Source organism: Triticum dicoccoides, chromosome 2A (genome assembly GCF_002162155.2).
Source record: "Triticum dicoccoides isolate Atlit2015 ecotype Zavitan chromosome 2A, WEW_v2.0, whole genome shotgun sequence".
Taxonomy (NCBI): domain Eukaryota; kingdom Viridiplantae; phylum Streptophyta; class Magnoliopsida; order Poales; family Poaceae; genus Triticum; species Triticum dicoccoides.
This window is the reverse complement of record NC_041382.1, coordinates 75,397,851-75,423,010: the sequence shown is the minus strand read 5'-3', so window position 1 is coordinate 75,423,010 and position 25,160 is coordinate 75,397,851. Positions and strand designations below refer to the sequence as shown.

Sequence of the window (25,160 nt, the reverse complement as noted above, 5' to 3'; positions counted from 1 at the left end):
CTGCATATGTTTTCTTCCGTGCTAAGCAACGATTCTTGAATTAGTACATGATGTGGTGCTAAAATTACTTGTTTCCGCTACAGTTATCAGTTAACCACAAGTGCATTTGTGTGCTAATTCCCATCAGAAGGAAGAAGAAAAAATTTGTTGAGGAGGCGTAGGTAGGAGAGGAGAGGAGCGATTGGGTCGCCGGAGCCGACGACGCGGTGCCGCCGTGGCGGTGAGCGGAGACGAGAAATGTCCATATCATCCACATACGAACCATGCATGCATCATGCGCATGCACGAGCATGTGTGGACATGCAAATCATGGAGGTTCTCCTCTCAGGGCGGGCAGACCATGGACGACGAGCGTACGACTGTGAACGTCAAATCGACTCTCCGGTGAAAAATTGATGGACTGACGTGACTTGATGGTTCGTTGGAACCGGAGAAAAGGCTGGTGCTTGGCTCGATCGGATGGCGGTGGCAGTGGTTATACGATCCCCCACCTAGATGACACTTTTTTTTTGTCTTTTATCCTTTTTTTCTAGCCAGTACTTAGATTTCACCATGACAAGCGCATTTTTCAGAGTGATTCACGCACACGATATATAACCACAATGGTTCACGGAGACGATATATAACCACAATGTACAGATAGCCATGTTTACAGGGTCTACAATATAGCACATGAGATCGGTACTCTTGGACGGTTCAACACAAAACAGAGTCTTAAGCAACGAAACAGAGTCTCAGTCTCTCCAGAGAATAACAGGCACGCATACCTTGGACTGGACATAGGAAAAGAGAATAACAGGCAGGCATGCATACCCTGGACTGGACATAGCAACGAAACAGCGCCTCAATCACTCCAGGAACGTCTCATTCCAAATGGGTGAAGGCACTCCAGCCCCCTGGTGCGAGGAGGATTCCTCGCCGTCTCTTGGGCTTCCCTGCGACGAAAAATATTTTCGGGGTAAGCAATGGGCGGGCGAGACTTCTATATGGCTCTTTTTTTTCAGAGATTGAACAGAACAAAGGCATGCACAGGGCACCAGGACAAGGTGCTCTCTTTCTTTCCATGGATTTGAGAACCAGAGCTGTAGCTCCAAACTCACTCTTAATAGATCTTAAATCATTAAATCCGCGTGATGCCCGAGTTTAGACCATCAAGACACAAAAAACACTTGCACTCCAGAAGGACTTCGATCTACCACCTTTGTTTCTAAATATAAGACGTTTTGGAAGTTTAAATTGAACTGCCAAAACGTCTTATATTCAGGAACAGAGGGAGCATATAAGAAATAGTTCGTCCTTTTAGAGGACCAATCAAGCAGGTGGGACTGCACAAGATTCCTCGCAACATGGAGACATCAAACAAACAATTACCTTAAAGCGTTTGCCATATCCGCATTTGTAGGGTCCAGTTTCAAGCCAGCTTCAAACGTCTGAGCTGCTTTTCCATAGTCCTGTGAGTAGACACCAGAAGATGATCAACTTCATCACGGTCACAAAAGAATAGCCGTAACAAATTTGTTCTGTTTTACCTGTAGCAACATGAAGGCTGCTCCTAGCCGATAGTAACCTTTGGGCCAAAGAGGTCGTAGCACTGTGCACCTAGCAGCGTCGAAGAGAGCCTCTTTTCCTATTCCCGCGTGCAACATACAGAAACTCCTATGTGCTAGCAGGTTTGCAAGACCTTTTGGACTAGGCTGAAAACTCATTGCCTACAGTAGACCAATCACATGCAGATTTTGTTACAAGGTAGTAGTTTGCATAACACAGTAACAACATTTTCACTGACCCCACCAACATTTCTGATAATTCAGATCGAGACAGAGAGAAACCATTCACTTTTATGAAATCAGTATAACGTTTCTGACAGAATTTTCACGAAAGATACATGGAAAATGATGCTGATTTTTTATGAATTAATATAGATAACTCCGGAATTTTAAATACCTTTGAATGTTCACACGGTTCCTCTAACTAAAACATAAGCAGTTCAACTCCAAAGCAGTTTTTTTATTTCGGTAACTAATCTGCGGCGGTCACTTTCCATTGTGTTAATTTTAATAAGGCAATAGAAACAGCGAGCATAATCCAGACTGAATTTTGAGGACAAACAGTGCAAAACAACTGTTATAATAACATGCAGCTGTAGTGCCACACAGACTGCCTTTGTTTCAGATACTGTGGTTCTAGTCTAGCTGCAGCTTAAACAGTTAGATTAGGACACTGAACAGTTTGACAGGGATTGAACCTTTTGGGCGTGTTCAAAATGTGAAGTGTCTTGCTAGATAACAATGACAAGCACATGTTTAATTGACACCGTAACTATCATAATCATCTAGGCTCAGTGACTTACACAAGTATATAGGTCTCCTGCTATGATATATTCCTTTCTCTTAAAAGCCTCTGTAGCTTGCAACTTTAGTTCAGCTCTTTTCGCTTCACGTAGATGTATATCCTGATCAAAAAATATTTTTGGTCAAGACATATATACAGCACAAACACAGAAAAGAAGCTTCACTTAGAATCTTAATTGACCCTAACAGTGACATTAAAACTTTCTCAAATGTGGGGCGCTTATAAAAAGGGCAGCCAGGTGCATGTAGCTCCCGCTTGCGCAGGGTCTGGGTATGCATAACATTTTTCTGTTATTATAAATATCAATAGAAATCATGACTGCAGGAGCAGAGCAACAGAAGAATGGAAGACGACTAGCCATTATACATAATATTATGGAACTGTAAGTGAGCGGAAAAGGAACTACATACCCTCGGCTTCAAACCAAAAGATTGCACATGAGAAATAATTCCATCAATACTCCAATCCGGCAATCTTGAAATGGGAGAAGTTAAAGGAAATAACATCGCAACCATATCCCATCTGGCTTGGAGGGCGGCAATTTCGATTGGAGTTGTACCAAACTGCAGGAGTAAATGAGATAGCTGATTTCATGTTCGATCATCATTAATACAAGATGGACTATACTAGCAGAGCATTTCAATATTGATAGTTACAATTCCATGTCTACAATTTCAACCAAATGGCTAGATGGGCTTTGAGCAAATCAAAACGCGGGAACAAACAATGGAATAGTCTTGTCCATACCTCTCCACTAAATTCGGGAAATAAAGCTAAGGTTAAATCCTATAAAAATATTAATTCTAATCCCAGACTAATATGTTTCTTATACTGCATTAGTTTGTCAAAGCATAATAGAGAGAGAATGTGCCATCGACACAATAGAAGAATAAGTCTTTGAAAGCATCCTGTGTCTATTTGACCAGGCAATGAAGAAAACTGGAGAATTTCTCCATTGACAATAAATAAATTCATGAAAGTCCTGCAAGGTACTCCGCTGCCTCCGCAAAGAGATAATTGCACATGATGGTGATTTACCAAGAATACCTCCTAAAAACAAGGGGAAAAAGAGCAGAAAAGCCTATGCCCGTCTTCCTTGGGCAGCAATTGGTAAGTTCAACGCCTGGGAAGAACTGCAGCTGACATGTGCCGACCAAGGCGGTGCAAAATGTTACGATATGGTGATCTGCTCCATTGATATTACACGGTAAACATGTTGGTAGGAATACTTTTCCCATGTTCTCAGTAGATCATGCATCACGTAGTAACATATATGATTTACCAAAACAATGTGTTTCCTCATGCATGAATAAAATATTCCCAGCAGCATGGGTACAGTTGATGTAAAAGAAGCGGCTGAGCACATTTATCCTAATCCCTCAACAGCCTAGAACCTAACATGTCCCACCGAGGCACAACCATTCAGCCAACTACGAACAGATAATACGCATGAAAGTGGATCATGAAGGCAGAGGGGGAGAAAACAATACAAGACTCAGTGACTCACCCCATCATCAATATCTGGGTTAGCGCCAGCATCTAGTAAGCATTTCAGGATATTAGATAAGCCATTGCCCGCTGCTATCATCAAGTAAGTAACACCAGTATAGTCAATTTTATTCACATCAGCGCCAGCCTGTGTAAATAAATTTTAGTTTCATTTGAGTAAGTGCTTGAGATGTCAACTGCAGAAACTGTAGACTACACTAAAGGAAGCTCCATAAACGAGAAAGATTATTGACCTTAATGAGTAGGTTCACACATTCCAGCGATTCAGAAATCATGGCCAGCCTTAACGGGGTACTATCAAGGCGGAAAACCTTATTAGGCTGTGGAAAGTAGAAAAACCAATTTATTCACTTGCAAAAAAATGGAGTAATGGGGAAATAAAATAAGCACATTGTGTGTGTGTGTGTGTGTGTGTGTGTGTGTGTGTGTGTGTGTTACACATATTGGCATTTCTCAACGCACAGAAGCATACATTTTTTTGATTTAATTATAAAAATTAGACAAACATTTAGAGCACCTGTGAGAAAATAAGCATGTTTCACTTCAGGAGAATTATTTATGGTCAAACGACAAACATTGTATATATGATTTGCTTTGTGCCAACATAAACAAACTCTTTTGGTTCAGATGATTGAGCCCAAGTACTAACAGACAACAGTATTTCCACTTCTCATTACAATGCATGCATGATAGTTATGAACTGGAGATAAAGCCGCTTAGGGCCTTAACAAACCAACCAGGATTTACTTTTGCACAGCCCAGAAGAGAAGGAAGAAAGTGGTGACTTACATCTGCATGATGCTGCAACAAAATATTCATCGAGCCATCTTGACCATTAGTAGCGGCAACATGCAATGCGGTCCCATACACAGAATCGAAATGATCCACATCAATTCCAGTTGAAAGCAGCAATTCCACTATCTCACATTGTCCTAGAATACAAGTTTGTAGAAAAAATCAGCAAGATAAGCTTATTTTTGCAAAAAGAAAAAAATGTAGACACTTGCAAATGTTTTTTTGAATTGTACACTTGCAAATGTGATAACCGCCAGTTACCAATGATCATGTCCAGGACCAAGTTTAGAATATTTGACTTCTAGCTAGTTGTTTTTCTATCTAAATATAGGCAGTAGCTAGCAAAAATCATCGATTTGTGAGCAAACAAGAATAGAATTAACACTTGAGAGTGACACGGTGTTTTCTCTCCCCAAAATCGATCTGTGAGCAAACAAGACTAGAATTAATTAACACCAATTTACTTTACATTCCAATCCTCAAAGTTGCCGTACAGAAACTCATTGTTTCTGCTTGTTCCACCGTCCAAATCACATATGTCTGAACTTGGTGAATACTAGATGTCAATAAAAACATATGGCAGGATGGAAGTTGAACAGGCTGCGCGCGTGTGGGAGAGGCGAGGGGATACCAAAACTTGCAGCAGCATGAAGAGGTGGCCACAGGGCACCAGCTAAAGTTGGATCAGCACCACGATCCAGAAGATATCTGGTGGTAGCAGGCGTCCCATAAGTCGCAGAAATGGCCAGAGGAGTGTCACCTGCAACAAAACAAAAGAACCAAATTAACCTGGGATTACTTACTGGGCCAGGATGTGATGTGCACTTGTGATAACAAATTGATATGAACTTAGAAAAATGCAAAAAAAAGATATCAGGATGTTCAGAAAACATCACCTACATTTGCATGTAATTTTTATTCCTGAAAAAAGTATTGTTTACACCTTTTTTATTTTTAATAATGTTAAAAACATTAATAACCTTAGGTAGTTTAAATAGTACTTTTGTCCTAAATGCAAATGACATGCACATAAAGGTAATGTTTATCTGAACAATTTGATATCTTATTTGCATTTTATGAGTTCATATCAATTTATTATGAGTATTCAAAGTATTGGTCAAACGGTCAAAAGGCATTCGGGTGATCTCGGAGAAAAATCTAAGGGCAAAACTGAGCAGAGTCGAAAAGTAAGGGAAAAACCTGTGGGTAGGTTCGAACTAGGGGCAAAAATGCATTTGTCCCGTTGACAACCCACAAGTACAGGGGATCGCAACAGCTTTCGAGGGTAGAGTATTCAACCAAAATTTATTGATTCGACACAAGGGGAGCCAAAGAATATTCTCAAGTATTAGCAACTGAGTTGTCAATTCAACCACACCTGGAAACTTAGTATCTGCAGCAAAGTGTTTAGTAGCAAAGTAATATGATAGTGGTGGCAGCGGCAACAAAAGTAAAGACAGCAAAAATAATGTTTTTGGTATTCTGTAGTCATTGTAACAGTAACAGCGGGAAAGTAAATAAGCGAGAACCAGTATATGGAAAACTCGTAGGCACCGAATCAGTGATGGATAATTATGCCGGATGCGGTTCATCATGTAACAGTCATAACATAGGGTGACACAGAACTAGCTCCAATTCATCAATGTAATGTAGGCATGTATTTCGTATATAGTCATGCGTGCTTATGGAAAAAAACTTGCATGACATCTTTTGTCCTACCCTCCCGTGGCAGCGGGGTCCTATTGGAAACTAAGGGATATTAAGGCCTCCTTTTAATAGAGAACCGGAACAAAGCATTAGCATATAGTGAATACATGAACTCCTCAAACTATGGTCATCACCGGGAGTGGTCCCGATTATTGTCACTTCGGGGTTGCCGGATCATAACACATAGTAGGTGACTATAGAGTTGCAAGGTAGGATCGAGAACTCACATATATTCATGAAAACATAATAGGTTTAGATCTGAAATCATGGCACTCGGGCCCTAGTGACAAGCATTAAGCATAGCAAAGTCATAGCAACATCAATCTCAGAACATAATGGATACTAGGGATCAAACCCTAACAAAACTAACTAGATTACATGATAAATCTCATCCAACCCATCACCGTCCAGCAAGCCTACGATGGAATTACTCACACACGGCGGTGAGCATCATGAAATTGGTGATGGAGGATGGTTGATGATGACGACAACGGCGAATCCCCCTCTTCGGAGCCCCGAACGGACTCCAGATCAGCCCTCCCGGGAGGTTTTAGGGCTTGGCGGTGGTTCCGTATCGTAAAACGCGATGATTTCTTCTCTTTGATTTTTTTCTCTCCGAAAGCAAATATATAGAGTTGGAGTTGGCGTCGGAGGGCATCCAGGCGGCCCACGAGGTAGGGGGCGCGCCCTAGGGGGGCGCCCCCCACCCTCGTGGACAGGGTGTGGGCCCTCTGGTCTTCATCTTTGGCGAGGATTTTTTTATTATTTTTTCTAAGATGTTCCATGAAGTTTCAGGTCATTCCGAGAATATTTGTTTTCTGCACATAAAACAACACCATGGCAATTCTGCTGAAAACAGCGTCAGTCCGGGTTAGTTCCATTCAAGTCATACAAGTTAGAGTCCAAAACAAGGGCAAAAGTGTTTGGAAAAGTAGATACGACGGAGACGTATCAACTCCCCCAAGCTTAAACCCTTGATTGTCCTCAAGCAATTCAGTTGACAAACTGAAAGAAAGAAAGAAAAACTTTTACAAACTCTGTTTGCTCTTGTTGTTGTAACTATGTCAAGCCAGCATTCAAGTTTTCAGCATAGATCATAACTAACCACATTTGCAATAATTCTCAGGTCTCATAATTACTCATATCAATAACATAATCAACTAGCAAGCCATAATAATAAATCTCGGATGACAACACTTTCTCAAAACAATCATAATATGATATAACAAGATGGTATCTCGCTAGCCCTTTCTGAGACCGCAAAACATAAATGCAGAGCACCTTTAAAGATCAAGGACTGACTAGACATTGTAATTCATGGTAAAAGAGATCCAATCATAGTCATACCCAATATAAATTAACAATGATGAATGCAAATGACGGTTGTGCTCTCCAGCTAGTGCTTTTTAATAAGAGGGTGATGACTCAACATAAAAGTAAATGGATAGGCCCTTCGCAGAGGGAAGCAGGGATTTGTAGAGGTGCGAGAGCTCAGTTTTGAAATAGAGATAAATTGTATTTTGAGCGGTATACTTTCATTGTCAATGTAACAACTAAGAGATGGCGATATCTTCCATGCTAAACACATTATAGGCGGTTCCCAAACAGAATGGTAAAGTTTATACTCCCCCTCCACCAACAAGCATCAATCCATGGCTTGCTCGAAACAACGAGTGCCTCCAACATACATCATGTCCCAGGGGGAGTTTTGTTTGCAATTAATTTTGATTTAGTTTGCATAAAGCATGGGACTCAGCATCCCGGTGACCAGCCATTTTCTCATGAGTGAGGAGCGGAGTCCACTCCTTTTGAGAATAACCCGCCTAACACGGAAGATAAGGACAGCCTTGGTTGATACATGAGCTATTCGAGCATACAAAACAGAATGTTTATTTGAAGGTTTAGAGTTTGGCACATACAAATTTACTTGGAACGGCAGGTAGATACCGCATATAGGAAGGTATGGTGGACTCATCTGGAATAACTTTGGGGTTTAAGGGATTGGATGCACAAGCAGTATTCCCGCTTAGTACAGGTGAAGGCTAGCAAAAGACTGGGAAGCGACCAACTAGAGAGCGACAACAGCCATGTACATGCTTTAAAATTAATAAACATTGGATGCAAGCATGAGTAGGATATAATCCACCATGAACATAAATATCATGAAGGCTATGTTGATTTTGTTTCAACTACATGCGTGAACATGTGCCAAGTCAAGTCACTTAAATCATTCAAAGGAGGATACCACCCCATCATACCGCATCATAATCATCTCAATAGCATGTTGGCACACAAGGTAAACCATTATAACTCATAGCTAATCAAGCATGGCACAAGCAACTATGATCTCTAATTGTCATTGCAAACATGTTTATTCATAATAAGCTGAATCAAGAACGAGGGACTCATCATATTTACAAAAATAAAAGAGGTCGAGTTCATACCAGCTTTTCTCATCTCAGCCAGCCCATCATATATCATCATAATTGCCTTTCACTTGCACGACCGAACGGTGTGAATAATAATAAGAGTGTACGTGCATTGGACTAAGCTGGAATCTGCGAGCGTTCAATAAACAGGAGAAGACAAGGCAATATGGGCTCTTGGTTAAATCAACAATAATGTATATAAGAGCCACTTCAACAATTTAATTATGGTCTTCTCCTACTGACCCCCAAAGAAAAGAAAAGAAATAAAACTATTTACACGGGAAAGCTCCCAACAAGCAAAAGAAGAACGGGAAATATTTTTGGGTTTTCTTTTTAATTATTACTACTACAGCAGAAAAATAAACTACTACTAAATTTTTTTGGTTTTTCTTAAGATTTAGCAAACACACAAGAAGAAAGCAGGAAAAAGAGAATAAACTAGCATGGATATTACAGTGAAAAAGTATGAGCACCGACATCTAGCAATGAGTGTGTGTGAATATAAATATAATGTCGGTGAGGAATACGTACTCCCCCAAGCTTAGGCTTTTGGCCTAAGTTGGTCTATGGCCACGACTGGCCTGGCTGATACCCATAGGTGTAGCTGGGGTTGTACTGCGATGAAGAATAGTTGGGATCATACTGATGTGCAGCGGTTATTGCCTGCTGAGCTGCAGCGTGGAGTCGAGCTGCCTCCGCTCTCCTCTCGTTCTCTTCTGCCTCCTCTCTGGTAATAACATATCTTCTTTTTGTCTATGAATCAAAGAAGGCAGGAGCAGGGAGAGTAATACGGAAAGCACGTCATTTATAAAAAATTAAACAATATAAGAGAGGTGATTCAGGCCTCTAGACAAACTGGTGCGAAGCCATAGAGTTATAATCCAAATATGCAGGAGGCAACTCCGTATCACCCTCACGAATGTCTATCTCAAGAAAATGAGCTAAACGGGTTGCATATTCCTCCAAAGAAATCTCCATTATGTCTATTATGGTGCAACCTACGAGCTACAATGGCTCCCATATGATAAGATTGGTCTCCTAACACAGCACTCCTAAGAATGCTAAGATCAGGGACACACATGTGACATGCTTCATTCTTAGCATTTATGCATCTATCCATGAAGAGAGCAAAATAATGTATAGCAGGAAAGTGAATGCTCCCTATGGTAGCCTGCGCTATATCTCTAGATTCCCCCATAGTTATACTAGCAAGAAAGTTTCTAAATTCAGATTTAGGGGGATCCCTAACACTACCCCATGATGGAAGTTTGCAAGTAGAAGTGAAATCCTCTAAGTCCATGGTATAAGATTTGTCATAGAGATCAAACATGACTGAAGGAGAATTACGCGAAGATGAATACTCAAACCTCCTCACAAATGAACTTGTGAGATCATGATACTGGGGGCATTTGTTAGCCTCAAAGTCCTCAAGACTGGCATTGCGCAAATATGCTTTGAATTCTTCTTTAATTCCCGCACGGTCCATAAAATTTTCCGACGGCCATTCGCAAGGCCGTACTGGAGCGTCTCTTGGTGGATCCTCGTCAGCATCGCGCATAGCAATCCTGGGTCCTTGCTTCTTAGAGAAACCACCTTGGAACATTTTCCTAAGCATATTGTTTTTCTCTGAAAAATTCTGAAATTTTTAGTAACTTCAAACAAAAGTGAACCAACTTCAATAAAACTGATAGCAACTACTCCTACAAGTGCCTAGAGCCTATATCAAGCATTAGAACTACTTAGAACCATATAAATTTTACATGCAAGCTCAAGAACATGGTCACCTATGCAGCACAAATTTGCAAAGAATAAAGCACTAGAACAAAAACTAATTGGACCAATGGAGGAGTCACATACCAAGGAACAATCTCCCCAAGCAGTTTTGCGAGAGGTGCTTTGAGCAAGGAGATCGAAAATCATAGCAAAAGTGGCTGGAACTCGTGCTTGAGTTGGTTTTTCGGGTTTGTGTGAGACAGAGGAAGAAGATGGGTGCTGGGATAAGTGGAGGAGGGCCACTGTGGGCCCACGAGGCAGGGGGGCGCGCCCTAAGGGGGGGGGCACCACCCTCGTGGCCAGGTGGCAGCTCCTCCCACGGTAATTTTTGCACAGTAAATCCTCAAATATTCCCGAAAAAATCATATTAAATTGGCATGTCATTCTGAGGACTTTTATTTTCAGGATATTTTTATATTGCACGGATAAGTCAGGAAACAGACAGAAAATACTCTTTTTACTTTATTCAATATAAATAATAGAAAGTAAAAGTGGGGTACAGAAGGTTGTGCTTCTAGTTTCATCCATCTCATGCTCATCAAAAGAATCCACTAACAAGGTTGATCAAGTCTTGTTAACAAACTCATTCCGATAATCATGAAACTGGAGAAATTTCGAATAACACTAAGTTACCTCAACGGGGATATGCACATCCCCAATAATAAGTATATCATATTTCTTTTTGACAGTAGGAAGAGGAAATTCAAAACCTCCAATTATAATCGATGGAATTTTTCCAATGGGGTTGATACTATGAACTTGAGGTTGTTTCCTCGGAAAGTGTACCGTATGCTCATTACCATTAACATGAAAAGTGACATTGCCTTTAGTGCAATCAATAATAGCCCCTGCAGTATTAAGAAAAGGTCTTCCAAGAATAATAGACATACTATCGTCCTCGGGAATATCAAGAATAATAAAGTCCGTTAAAATAGTAACGTTTGCAACCACAACAGGCACATCCTCACAAATACCGATAGGTATAGCAGTTGATTTATCAGTCATTTGCAAAGATATTTCAGTAGGTGTCAGCTTATTCAAGTCAAGTCTACGATATAAAGAGAGAGGCATAACACTAACACCGGCTCCAAGATCACATAAAGCAGTTTTAATATAATTTCTTTTAATGGAGCAAGGTATAGTAGGTACTCCGGGGTCTCCAAGTTTCTTTGGTATTCCACCCTTAAAAGTATAATTAGCAAGCATGGTGGAAATCTCAGCTTCCAGTATCTTTCTTTTATTAGTAATGATATCCTTCATATATTTAGCATAAGGATTTGTTTTAAGCACATCAGTTAATTGCATACGCAAAAAGATAGGCCTAATCATTTCAGCAAAGCTCTCAATATCCTCATCATCCTTTTTCTTGGATGGTTTCGGAGGAAAAGGCATGGGTTTCTGAACCCAAGGTTCCCTTTTTTTACCATGTTTCCTAGCAACAAAGTCTCTTTTATCATAACGTTGATTCTTTGATTGTGGGTTATCAAGATCAACAGCAGGTTCAATTTCTACATCATTATCATTACTAGGTTGAGCATCATCATTAATATTTTCATTAGGTTCATGTTCATTACCAGATTGTGTTTCAGCATCAGACATAGAGATATCGTTTGGATTATCAGGTGGTTCAACAATAGGTTCACTAGAAGTTTGCACAGTTCTATCATTTTTCTTTTTCTTCTTTTTAGAAGAACTAGGAACATCAATATTATTTCTTTGAGAATCTTGCTCGATTCTCTTAGGGTGGCCTTCAGGATACAAAGGTTCCTGAGTCATTCTACCAGTTCTAGTAGCCACTCTAACAGCATAATCATTTTTCTTACTATTCATTTCATCAAGCACTTCTTTTTGAGCCTTCAGTACTTGTTCTACTTGAGTGGTAACCATAGAAGCATGTTTGCTAACAAGTTTAAGTTCACCTTTAATATTAGCCATATAATCACCCCAAGCGTCTAATCATATAAGCATTTTCTTTTAATTATCTACCAAAATAAGCATTGAAGTCGTCTTGCTTAAACATAAAGTTATCAAACTCATCCAAGCACTGACTAGCAATTTTAGTAGGAGAAACTTCAGCTTTATCATATCTATAGAGAGAATTTACCTTTACTACCTGTGTCGGGATATCGCGATCAGGAGGTTCTTCAGTAAATAAAGAATTGAGATCATATGTGTTCTTCAACAGGTGGTATATTAAGACCATGTATTTCTTCAATAGGAGGTAAATTTTTAACGTCTTCAGCTTTAATACCTTTTTCTTTCATAGATTTCTTTGCCTCTTGCATATCTTTGGGACTGAGAAATAGAACACCTCTCTTCTTCGGAGTTGGTTTAGGAATAGGTTCAGTAATTGGAGCAGGAGCTGGCTCAGGAGGTGCCCAATTATTTTCACTTGTCAACATATTATTCAATACGATTTCAGCTTCATCCGGTGTTCTTTCCCTGAAAAGAGAACCAGCACAACTATCCAGGTAATCTCTGGAAGCATCGGTTAGTCCATTATAAAAGATATCAAGTATTTCGGGTCTCTTAAGAGGATGATCAGGCAAAGCATTAAGTAACTTGAGAAGCCTCCCCCAAGCTTGTGGGAGACTCTCTTCTTTAATTTGCATGAAGTTGTATATTTCCCTCAAAGCAGCTTGTTTCTTATGAGCAGGGAAATATTTAGCAGAGAAGTAATAAATCATATCCTGGGGACTACGCACACAACCAGGATCAAGAGAATTAAACCATATCTTAGCATCACCCATTAATGAGAATGGAAATATTTTGAGTATATAAAAGTAACGCGATCTCTCATCATTAGTAAACAGGGTGGCTATATCATTTAACTTAGTAAGATGTGCCACAACAGTTTCAGATTCATAGCCATAAAACGGATCAGATTCAACCAAAGTAATTATATCAGGATCAACAGAGAATTCATAATCCTTATCTGGAACACATATAGGTGAAGTAGCAAAAGCAGGGTTGGGTTTCATTTTATCTCTAAGTGATTCTTTGTTCCATTTAACTAATAACCCGTTGAGATCATATCTATCTTTGCAAGCTAAAATAGCGGCAGAAGATTCCATATCAAAAATATAGCCCTCAGGAATAACAGGCATATTTTCATCATCACTATCATCATCGTATTCAGATTCAATAATTTCTTTTTCTCTAGCCCTAGCAATTTGTTCATCAAGAAATTCACCAAGGGGCAAAGTAGTATCAGGCATAGAAGCAGTTTCATCATAAGTATCATGCATAGCAGAAGTGGCATCATCAATAACATGCGACATATCAGAACGAATAGCAGAAGCAGGTGTAGGTGTCGCAAACTTACTCATAACAAAAGGTGAATCAAGTGCAGAGCTAGATGGCAGTTCCTTACCTCCCCTCGTAGTTGAGGGATAGATCTTGGTTTTTGGATCTCTCAAGTTCTTCATAGTGTCCAGCAGATATAAATCCCAAGTGACTCAAAGAATAGAGCTATGCTCCCCGGCAACGGCGCCAGAATTTTGTCTTGATAAGCCACAAGTATAGGGGATCACAACAGCTTTCGAGGGTAGAGTATTCAACCCAAATTTATTGATTCGACACATGGGGAGCCAAAGAATATTCTCAAGTATTAGCAGCTGAGTTGTCAATTCAACCACACCTGGAAACTTAATATCTGCAGCAAAGTGTTTAGTAGCAAAGTAATATGATAGTGGTGGTAGCGGCAACAAAAGTAAAGACAGCAAAAGTAATGTTTTTGGTATTTTGTAGTGATTGTAACAGTAACAGCGGGAAAGTAAATAAGCGAGAACCAGTATATGGAAAACTCGTAGGCACCGGATCAGTGATGGATAATTATGCCGGATGCGGTTCATCATGTAACAGTCATAACATAGGGTGACACAGAACTAGCTCCAATTCATCATTGTAATGTAGGCATGTATTCTGTATATAGTCATACGTGCTTATGGAAAAGAACTTGCATGACATCTTTTGTCCTACCCTCCCGTGGCAGCGGGGTCCTATTGGAAAACTAAGGGATATTAAAGCCTCCTTTTAATAGAGAATCGGAACAAAGCATTAACACATAGTGAATACATGAACTCCTCAAACTATGGTCATCACCGGGAGTGGTCCCGATTATTGTCACTTCAGGGTTGCCGGATCATAACACATAGTAGGTGACTATAGACTTGCAAGGTAGGATCAAGAACTCACATATATTCATGAAAACATAATAGGTTCAGATCTGAAATCATGGCACTCGGGCCCTAGTGACAAGCATTAAGCATAGCAAAGTCATAGCAACATCAATCTCAGAACATAATGGATACTAGGGATCAAACCCTAACAAAACTAACTTGATTACATGATAAATCTCATCCAACCCATCACCGTCCAGCAAGCCTATGATGGAATTACTCACGCACGGCGGTGAGCATCATGAAATTGGTGATGGAGGATGGTTGATGATGATGACGGCGACGAATCCCCCTCTCCGGAGCCCCGAACGGACTCCAGATCAGCCCTCCTGAGGTTTTAGGGCTTTGCGGCGGCTCCGTATCGTAAAACACGATGATTTCTTCTCTCTGATTTTTTTCTCTCCGAAAGGAAATATATAGAGTTGGAGTTGGCATCGGAGGGCATCCAGGGGGCCCACGAGGTAGGGGGGCGCGCCCTAGGGGGGGCGCCCCCCACCCTCGTGGACAGGGTGTGGGCCCCCTGGTCTTCATCTTTGGCATTTATTATTATTTTTTCTAAGATGTTCCGTGAAGTTTCAGGTCATTCCGAGAATATTTGGTTTCTGCACATAAAACAACACCATGGCAATTCTGCTGAAAACAGCGTCAGTCCGGGTTAGTTCCATTCAAATCATACAAGTTAGAGTCCAAAACAAGGGCAAAAGTGTTTGGAAAAGTAGATACGACGGAGACGTATCACCCGTAGAAATATTGTCATGTTTTTTTGGAAAAAGTGTAACATTTTTTGTATGGTTAACTCCTGTAAAAATAATAAAATATCAATCTGAATCTCATACAAATGTGTTTCTTAGATTGCATTATTTTGTCAAGTAGGATAGAGAGAATATGCCATCAACACAACAACATACATAGAAGAATAAGTCTTTACAAAAATTAGCACTATGTGTCTACTTGGCAAGGCAATGAAGCTGGAGAATTTCTCGATTGGCAAATAAACAAATATATGAAAATTCTGCAAGGCACTCTGCAAAGCGATAATTATACAGGATGCTGATTACTAAGGATTCCTGCAAAAACAAATAAGAGTAGAGAGTCCTATGTCAGTCTTTGATGGGCAGCAAATGGAAAGTTCAACACCTAGAAGAACTGAAGAAGATCTCTACTCTTATAATGGTACACAATAAATATGTGGGTCTACTTTCATTTTGTCTCTGCCTAGAACCTATCAACCTAACATGTCCCGGGTGAGGCAAAAATATTCATCCAAAGACCAACAAAAAATATGCATTAAAAGTAGATCACGAAGGCAAAGGAGGAGGAAACAATATAAGACTCACTTCATCAAGAATACCGGGGTTAGCACCAGCATCTAGTAAGCACTTCATGATACTAGGTTTTTTTAGGGTAAACTAGGGGCTTTATTCAGGACTCAAAAACTAAGGAATACAAGCAATGTCGGGTAAAACCCCTAGCCACACATGGCGACCCACCGCAAGAGACGCAGCTCCTTTAGCTAGTGAGTGGGCCTCAAAATTATTCTCCCTATATTTGAAACGGAAAATAACAGAAGTGAAAAAATTCCTACTAAATTGAATTTCCCTAAGGATAGGAGCATAGACCGGCGCCCCTCCATCTCTGATGTGTGATATCACCTCCTGACAGTCTGAGGCTACCTCCAAGTCTTGCAAGTTTAAATCCCGAGCAAGGGCGAGGGCTTTGCTACAAGCTAGCGCCTCCAGGCTCGCTCGGTCAATCATGCTATCATACTCCACTTCTAATGCTCCCATATAGGTTCCTGTCTTGTCCCTACATACCACTGCAGCAGCTCCCCTTTCTCCCAAGGTGGAAAGAGCTCTGTCACAATTTAGTTTTGCCGCCTCCCCCGTAGGTGGTAACCATGCTTTAGCACAGGGCCGATCCACCCACCCTAAGAATGGTCTTGGTGTCTTGACATCTGCAATCTGAAGGTCATCTAAATATCTCTTGATGAAGCACATCGTTGATAACGGACTCTGAAAATCATTGTCATGGATAGCCTTTCTCCGAGCCCACCATATCGCCCACATGGTCACCAGAACACGAGCAAGGTCCTGTTGTCTTGTGGTCTCGAAGAGCCAGAAAAGCCAGAGCCTGTCATCCTCATTTTGGTTCGATATCACATTCTCAAGCAACTCATCGTCTCCCAGCGCCCACACGCACCTATCCATTGTACAACTTAAAAGTGAATGCCTCCATGAGTCCTCCGCTGCATTGCATATAGAGCAGACAAGATTGTCTGCCATTTTCCTCTAGTGCCGGACCATCCCCGTGGGAAGCGAAGTGTGAGCGAGTCGCCACACAAAAACACGAATTTTGGATGGCACTTTCACCTTCCATACCTGTTGGGGATATTACTACTGGGTGTAAACCGGCCTATCTGGGCCGGGTTAACTTCATCAGCAGTTAAGTATGTTAAAGCCCATGAAGGTAGATGAGGGCTCAAGACTCATAATCGGTTGAGAGCCTGTAGCCGTAAACCGGCGTGAATATGTAACTTGTATTGTAAGTTAGGAATAAGTAGAGACCAAACCGGACACATCTACGAGCAGGTGTTGGGACTCTGTAAACCGACGGGCGTTACCCATGTATATAAGGGGACGACCCGGCGGCGGTTCAAGGACAACAGACAACAACTCAAGACATAGGCGAAGCTTGTTTGCTCCCTAGTCATCGAAACACCCATCAATTCCATCACAACTAGACGTAGGCTTTTACCTTCATTGAAGGGGCCGAACTAGTATAAACTCTCTTGCGTCCTTGTGTCCGCTTTAACCCCTTCAAGCTTAACCCGTCGCGATGGCTTCACGACTAAGTCCTTTCTCTAGGACATCTGTCGTGACAAAACCACGACAGTTGGCGCCCACCGTGGTGCCTGCGCACGGTGGTGTTGAGTTCTTGGAGGGATTTTCTTCAGGGATCGAGAAGCTCATGATGTGTTGAGTGAAAAAGAGTCGGCACAGAAGACGCCATCACCGACGAACAATCAAAGCAACATATACAAGATTTTCGGTCAAAGAGAAATTAGGGTTGCGGTGCGCGCCGTCGCGACTGGACAATCCATCAACTCTAGATTGATTTTCGCCGTGTCGCCGTTTGAAGCCGAGACGGACAAAAGTTTTCCATTGTAATAACTCACCCGCGGCCGCTGAGTCGCTACAGGTCGTATCCTCGTTATTAGTTTTTGGAAAGAAACTATGCGTGAGACAGATACGCATAAGTACGCCGCCGCACGGGTCTTTTGGTGATCCATCGAATCCGACCAAAGATCGAAATTCCGTTGTTGCGCTGTTGGAGAATTCAGTCAAACATGTGTCTGAGACTGATATCAGCTCGGAGTTGTATTGATTATGTACAGTCCTCAGGCGTGATCCTCTTGGGTACCTAGCGTTGGAGATTGATCTGGTTCAGCGCGCCTGCGCAAGATAATTGCAGCCATGTCCGAACCGTGTAAAAGCAATTTTCTTGCACCATCAAGTCCCGAGGCGTCTCGGCATACGTGGCTGCTACTACTTCATGGCGGGGAAACCAAAGGAAAAATACTAGTACGTAGTACCTCCAACTAGTACGTGACGTGAAGGGCGGTGAAGCTACACAACAAATTGTTTAATCTTCAATTACTATTTCTGACAAAGACATGCGACCAGAAGCGACGATGCAAGACCAGTGGGCATCCACAATCGCAGCATCTACCGCCTGTCACATGCAAGTCGCCACCCCGGCCTGACCGTGCCTCTGCCAGAGTCCACCATCATTGGTCTCTGTCTCAAGATGTCCTGGCCTCAGAGCCACCATGCCTCGACAGCCTCGTCTCACCTCTCCTGCAAGTCACCGATGAAGGCTGACATCCAAACACCTGTTGATTGTGATAGTTTTTTTAGTTACCGCAGCATCGATGGTTTCAAGGCGTACAAGGCCTGGAGGTTAGTATGCTGATGAAGGGTGCGGCGAAGGAGATACCCAGGGCAGTGCGTGCATATACGATGGATCAAAGGCCAATCTGCCTACAATAATGGAATAGGAGTCCAGCGGGAAAATACCAAACTAGTAAAAATTGCAACAGGATTCAATGTTCAATAATGGCTAAAGTGCCGCTCCCAGCGCGCCCTGACAGGAGAGATTAATCAACATCAACCAAGCTGGCTTGCACTGCGCCATCTATTCTCCTGTTCAGCGGGTTTTTTCGGCTACACATCTTCAAAAATTCCAGCTTGCGCCGCCGGCTCGAACCGTCAGCTGGGTTACCGATTTGGGACTCCTACGCGGGATCATCTACTGCCTCGTTGCGGTCGACCCCAGCGGTCCGCTGGCTTATGCCACATCATAAAAACAAGCTAAGTCACTTTTATATTTAAATTTCATTTTTTCAGTCAATTAAATATATCCGGCACCTTTGAGTTAATCTCGGGGGCTATCGTTTCTTCTCATAAAGTTGAGTCGTAAGGTTACCAAAGAGGACTATTTGCCACGATGCACAGTTCAAACATGGGTGCCTTACATATCAGCAAAATAATTTTATGTTCGTTCTTTACTAAGTCAGATGCAACTCGTAACCGACCAAGTAGTGGGTATGGTATTGTCAATCGACTCTGATGCCTATCATGGACTTTGTCGACCCTGAACATATCATATTCCATGAAAAAAGTCCACGTGAAAGCCTACTTAGTCGAGTCGAACGATTAACAACTTGAACACAAGTTGACAAATTCATCGAAATTATTATTTAATTTTGTTTTATACATCACGAACGATGTAATGCATTCATGTGTTTTATTTCAGGAACAAAGAGCCTCAAGACGACTCCTCGTGTCGCCTCGAGCCTCGGGGGCTATCAAGCCAGAATTTATGAAAAAACAGACTTTGTTCGTTACCAAAACACAAGTTCACAGACCACCGGATTGTTAAAGGCCTAAACAAACCCGGCACTCGGGGGCTACAGATGATATACATACTATTGGAGATGGAAAAAATTCGGAAAGACCTGGCTAGGGAAGACCCAGCTTGGAGACAGAATCCAGCCTGGGAGGACAACCCGACAACATCAACGTCGACGCTTCGTGACCCGGCAATCTCTTCATCCACATTTCGGCATCCATTACGTCAACGACCCGGAAAAAAGCTCCACGTTCAAGGAAGACAAAAGCATCAACATAATCAAGACCTTCCTCCCGACTCTTTGAGTCACCCAAAAAATCATAGTGGAGCACCTAACCCTAACCCAAACCGCCTGAACTATCTGCTAAGCCAGCCCTGTCCAAGACATGGGACGAAGGAGGAGCCAGCAAACCACCTTTGGAAGGATTGCTTTATTATGCAGGAGTTCAAGAATTCTAATAATTTTCGGTATGATCACGGATCTAGCGGTGGCTCAGGCTCCGGGCCGGGTTACGGTGGAGGAAGTTCCAGTTCAGGATTTAATGGTAATCCGGGCGGACATAATGGTCAAAATAGTCAGAACAACCAGGGTGGTTACAACCAACAGCAGCAACAGTCAGGTTACCAGAGCAACCCAAAGCAGTTGAGTAGTGGGCAGTACCATGTCTTTACCACTAGCTTGGACAAGCGAGACCAGAAGGTGCAGAGACGGGCAGTCAACTCTGTTGAACCGGCCACACCCCGTTATCTACATTGGTCCAAACAGCCAATCATATGGAGCAGAGAGGATCACCCACCCCCGGTCGATAATCCGGGTCAGTTGGCTCTGGTGGTGGCGCCTCAGGTGGGAGGTTATAAGTTCACCAAGGTGCTCATGGATGGAGGAAGCAGCATTAACATCCTGTACTATGAGACCTTCCGTCGTATGGGACTAACAGATAAGAATCTCAAACTGTCTAATACAGTATTCCACGGTGTAGTGCCTGGCAGATCAGCATATCCCGTTGGTAAGATAGCTCTCGAAGTGGCCTTTAGGGATGATCATGATTCCAGGTCGGAGACATTGACATTTGAAGTGGTGAAAATCCAAAGTCCATATCATGCCCTGTTTGGGCGACCGGCATATGCCAAGTTTATGGCTCGGCCCTGTTATGTGTATTTGCAGCTCAAGATGCCGGGTCACAAGGGGACAATAATGGTTCACGGAAGCCGCAAAATCGCTTTGGAATGCGAGGAAGGAGATGCGGCGTATGCAGAGTCGGTTTGTGCCACCGAGGAGTTGAAGTACTATAAAGACAATGTTGATCCGGCGGACATGACTCCGTTGAAGAAGCCAACTACGGAGCATGATCCGGCCCTGAAGTTCAAATCGGCAGCAGAAACTAAGCTTGTTGACTTCGTGCCTGGCGATTCGTCCAAGCAGTTCAGCATCAGTGCCAACTTGGATCCGAAATAGGAAAGCGCGCTCATCGAGTTCATCCGTGAGAATCGGGACATTTTTGCATGGAAGCCTTCTGACATGCCAGGTGTACCGAGGTAACTCGCTGAGCACACACTTAATGTGGATCCTAAATATAAACCGGTGAAACAGTTCCTCCGCCGGTTTAACGAAGAAAGACGCAAGGCGATTGGAGAAGAGGTGGCCAGGCTCTTAGCAGCTGGCTTTATTGTTGAAGTTTTTCACCCCGAGTGGCTTGCCAATCCGGTGCTAGTCCTTAAGAAAAACGGCACCTGGCGCATGTTTGTGGATTACACAGATCTTAATAAGGCTTGTCCAGCAGATCTTTTTGCCCTCCCCCGTGTTGATCAAATCATTGATGCTACGGCGGGTTGTGAGCGTTTAAGTTTTTTGGATGCATATTCTGGCTATCATCAGATCAAAATGGCAGTTAAGGACCAGGAGAAGACGACATTCATAACTCCCTTTGGAGCCTTCTGCTATGTGTCTATGCCCTTTGGGCTCAAAAGTGCCCAGGCAACTTATCAACGGTGTGTACAAAATTGTCTTCACAAGCAGATTGGCCGTAATGTACATGCTTACGTGGATGATATCGTGGTTAAATCCAGGGAGAAGGAGACTCTGGTTGACGATTTGAAGGGAACCTTTGATAACCTAAGGACGTACAAGATGATGCTTAATCCGGACAAGTGTGTCTTTGGTGTACCGGTGGGCAAGTTATTGGGTTTTCTGGTGTCCAATAGGGGAATTGAGGCTAATCCGGAGAAGATCACAGCCATCACCTCCCTGGCTAAACCAAAGTGTATCAATGATGTTCAACGCCTGGCAGGCTGGATTGCCGCGTTAAGCCGGTTTATCAGCCGCCTTGGTGAGAAGGCGATCCCTTTGTATCAGATGTTGAAAAAGACGGATCAGTTCATCTGGAGTTCTGCTGCTGATGAAGCATTTGAGGACTTAAAGCGGCAATTGGCCAATCCGCCTGTGCTCGCTGCTCCCATTAACAAGGAGCCGTTACTGCTATATGTTGCTGCTAATGCTTGTGCGGTCAGCGTGGCTATTGTGGTGGAGCGAAAGGAGGCAGGTAAGGAGCATCTGGTTCAACGTCCGGTCTATTATATCAGCGAGGTACTCACTGAGTCCAAGCAAAGGTATCCGCATTGGCAGAAGCTGGTGTACGGAGTTTTTATGGAAAGCCGGAAGCTTAAGCAATATTTCCAAGGGCACTCAATCACGGTAGTTAGTTCTGCTCCTTTGGGAGATATCATCCAGAACCGGGAAGCAACTGGCCGGATTGCAAAGTGGGCCATAGAGCTGGGGCCGTACAGTTTGAAGTATGTGCCTCGGACAGTGATTAAGTCTCAAGCACTTGTTGATTTCATTAATGATTGGACGGAAATGCAAGCACCTGAAGAAAAGCCGGATTGTACATATTGGACCATCCATTTTGACGGATCCAGGCAGTTGGAAGGCTCGGGGGCTGGAGTCGTATTAACTTCCCCACGAGGTGATAAGTTTTGTTATGTTCTCCGTTTAATGTTCCCTTGTACTAAGAATGCAGCTGAGTATGAAGCCTTGCTCCATGGTCTTCGGATGGCTAAGGAGATGAATCTAAGTTGAGTTAAGTGCTTCGGTGACTCGGACCTTGTGGCTCAGCAAGTGTCTGGCACTTGGGACTCCAAGGACCCACTCATGGCAGCATATCGTCGTGAGGTGGATATTGTTGCAGGTTATTTCAGAGGCTATCAGGTGGACCACGTGGACCGGCAGAAAAATGAAGCGGCGGACGCTTTAAGCCGGCTGGGCTCTCAGCGCAAACCGGTCCCGCCCAATGTTTTTTTGGATGTACTGCACAACCCGTCGGTGAAGATCCCTGGTGAAGAGGATTTGGCTATTCCTGATCCGGAGGCTCAATTGGTGGCAGTTCTTCATGTTATTCCGGATTGGACGCTTCCTTATCTGGCGTACAAGAACCGGGGCGAGTTGCCAGAAGATGAGATTCTGGCCCGGCAGATAATCCGGCGATCCAAGTCCATGGCTGTCATCAACGGTGTTTTGCATCATTGCAGTGTATCATGAGCTTTTCAACGTTGCGTGTCTCCTGAAGAAGGTCGTGAAATTTTGTGTGAGATCCACGAAGGAGATTGTGGTCACCACGCTGGTTCAAAGTCTCTGGTGGCTAAAGCATTTAGCCATGGTTTCTATTGGTTAACTGCTCATGCTGATGCGGAGGATCTGGTCAGGCGATGTGATGGTTGCCAAAGGTTTTCGAGACCTGCTCATGTACCGGCTCAAGAATTGAGAATGATTCATTACTTGGCCGTTTGCGACTTGGGGGCTGGATATGGTTGGGCCTTTCAAAAGGTCCAAAGATAAGAAGACCCACCTCCTGGTGGCGGTTGACAAGTTTACAAAGTGGGTGGAGGCAGAACCTGTTAGCAAGTGTGATGCGGCCACGGCGGTTCAGTTCATCAAAAAGGTGATTTTCCGGTTTGGCTTTCCGCACAGTATTATCACAGATAATGGTACCAATTTGTCCAAAGGTGCTATGAAGGAGTTCTGCGAACGGGAGCACGTCCGGCTCGACGTTTCATCAGTGGCACATCCACAGTCCAACGGTCAAGCAGAAAGAGCTAATCAAGAGATCTTGAGAGGCATCAAGCCCCGGCTCATGGTTCCTTTGCAGAGAACGCCGGGTTGTTGGGTAGAAGAATTACCATCTATGTTATGGAGCATCAATACAACACCCAACAGATCAACATGATACACACCGTTCTTCATGGTTTATGGAGCGGAGGCGGTTCTCCCCAGTGATATCCGTCATGATTCACCTCGTGTCACGGCTTATATTGAAGCGGACAATGAGACAGCACAGCAAGATGCTTTGGACCGGTTGGATGAAGAGCATGACATCGCAGCCGCCCGATCGGCGATTTACCAGCAGGATCTTCGTCGTTATCACAGTTGCCGGGTCAGAACCAGAGCTTTTCAGGAAGGAGATTTGGTGCTTCGGCTCATCCAAGATCAGACTGATATGCATAAGCTATCCCCACCTTGGGAGGGGCCTTTCGTGGTCAGCAAGAATCTGCACAACGGGCCGTACTATCCGATCGATATTCGAGAGCATAAGGATTCACGTACATCAGAGGAGGAGACTAACAGGCCATGGAATATAGCTCATCTTCGGCCTTACTATACCTGAGCCATTGGCTATACTTATGTACATATTATGACAATGTATTATGATTAAATAAACTGGAACCTCAGCTAAAGCGGGGTATCCGTTCTTTTACATCATGTGAGGTTACACGGAGTTGCTCTGAAGCGGCCTCCGGTTTACCCCTTGAGTTCGCTTTGCTAAAAGCATCGTGTTATATCACTTGGAGGATTGGTCGTGTCCGAACCAATACCATGCCTCTTGATAGGCGAAAGCCACCAGATCACTTGGGGACTTGGTCATGTCTGAACCAGTCATGCCTCTTGATCGGCCTAAGGCCACAACATCACTTGGGGGCTTGGTCGAACCCGAACCATGACCACACCATTTGGTCGGCATAAATGCCACAAGAATCACTTGAGGACCTGGCTAACTAGAACCATAGTTACACCTAACGGGAGCTTGGTCGTGTTTGGCCATGGTTACGCCATTTGATCAGCTTAAATAAATCTTTTTTGGCAAACGTTTTTGTCTTGCTTTTGCTTCATACTTTTCTTTGAAGGGGGGTTTTTGCTTTTTATTGTGTTCTTTAAACCGACAAAATGTTTTAACCAATCAATTGACGGAACACATTTCACGTCAATCCGGAGACTATTTGCCCGGTTTGATCCTTGTTGTTAACATCCTCTTATGGAGTAACACGGTGTTTATTATAACTCGGCACGGTTTACATGGTAACCAGCGTCATATACATATACAGGAGTTGTTATTTCCTCCAACGGTGTGGGTTTCCAAAACTCCGCTTCAAGGTTGGCCAGGCCAACTTCACACTCAACGGTGGCAGGTATTATGTATCTCAAATTTTTTGATCATATACTTAAAATTTTGTT

General features: G+C 43.0%; 1 protein-coding gene across 1 annotated transcript in view; it reads right to left on the bottom strand.

Moving 5' to 3' along the window:
* Window positions 1–603: 603 nt before the first annotated feature.
* LOC119357621 (serine/threonine-protein phosphatase 6 regulatory ankyrin repeat subunit B-like) overlaps window positions 604–25,160 on the bottom strand; it is a 33,059-nt gene continuing 8,502 nt past the window's right edge. Inside the window, exons 2-11 of the mRNA XM_037624506.1 lie at window positions 5,288–5,416; window positions 4,651–4,793; window positions 4,095–4,181; window positions 3,860–3,988; window positions 2,763–2,915; window positions 2,351–2,452; window positions 1,530–1,709; window positions 1,372–1,451; window positions 1,197–1,296; window positions 604–935 (exon numbers count right to left, since the gene is read on the bottom strand). Of these exons, the coding sequence (XP_037480403.1) occupies window positions 849–935; window positions 1,197–1,296; window positions 1,372–1,451; window positions 1,530–1,709; window positions 2,351–2,452; window positions 2,763–2,915; window positions 3,860–3,988; window positions 4,095–4,181; window positions 4,651–4,793; window positions 5,288–5,416 (1,190 nt within the window). The 3' untranslated portion in view covers window positions 604–848. The remainder of the gene's footprint in view (window positions 936–1,196; window positions 1,297–1,371; window positions 1,452–1,529; window positions 1,710–2,350; window positions 2,453–2,762; window positions 2,916–3,859; window positions 3,989–4,094; window positions 4,182–4,650; window positions 4,794–5,287; window positions 5,417–25,160) is intronic.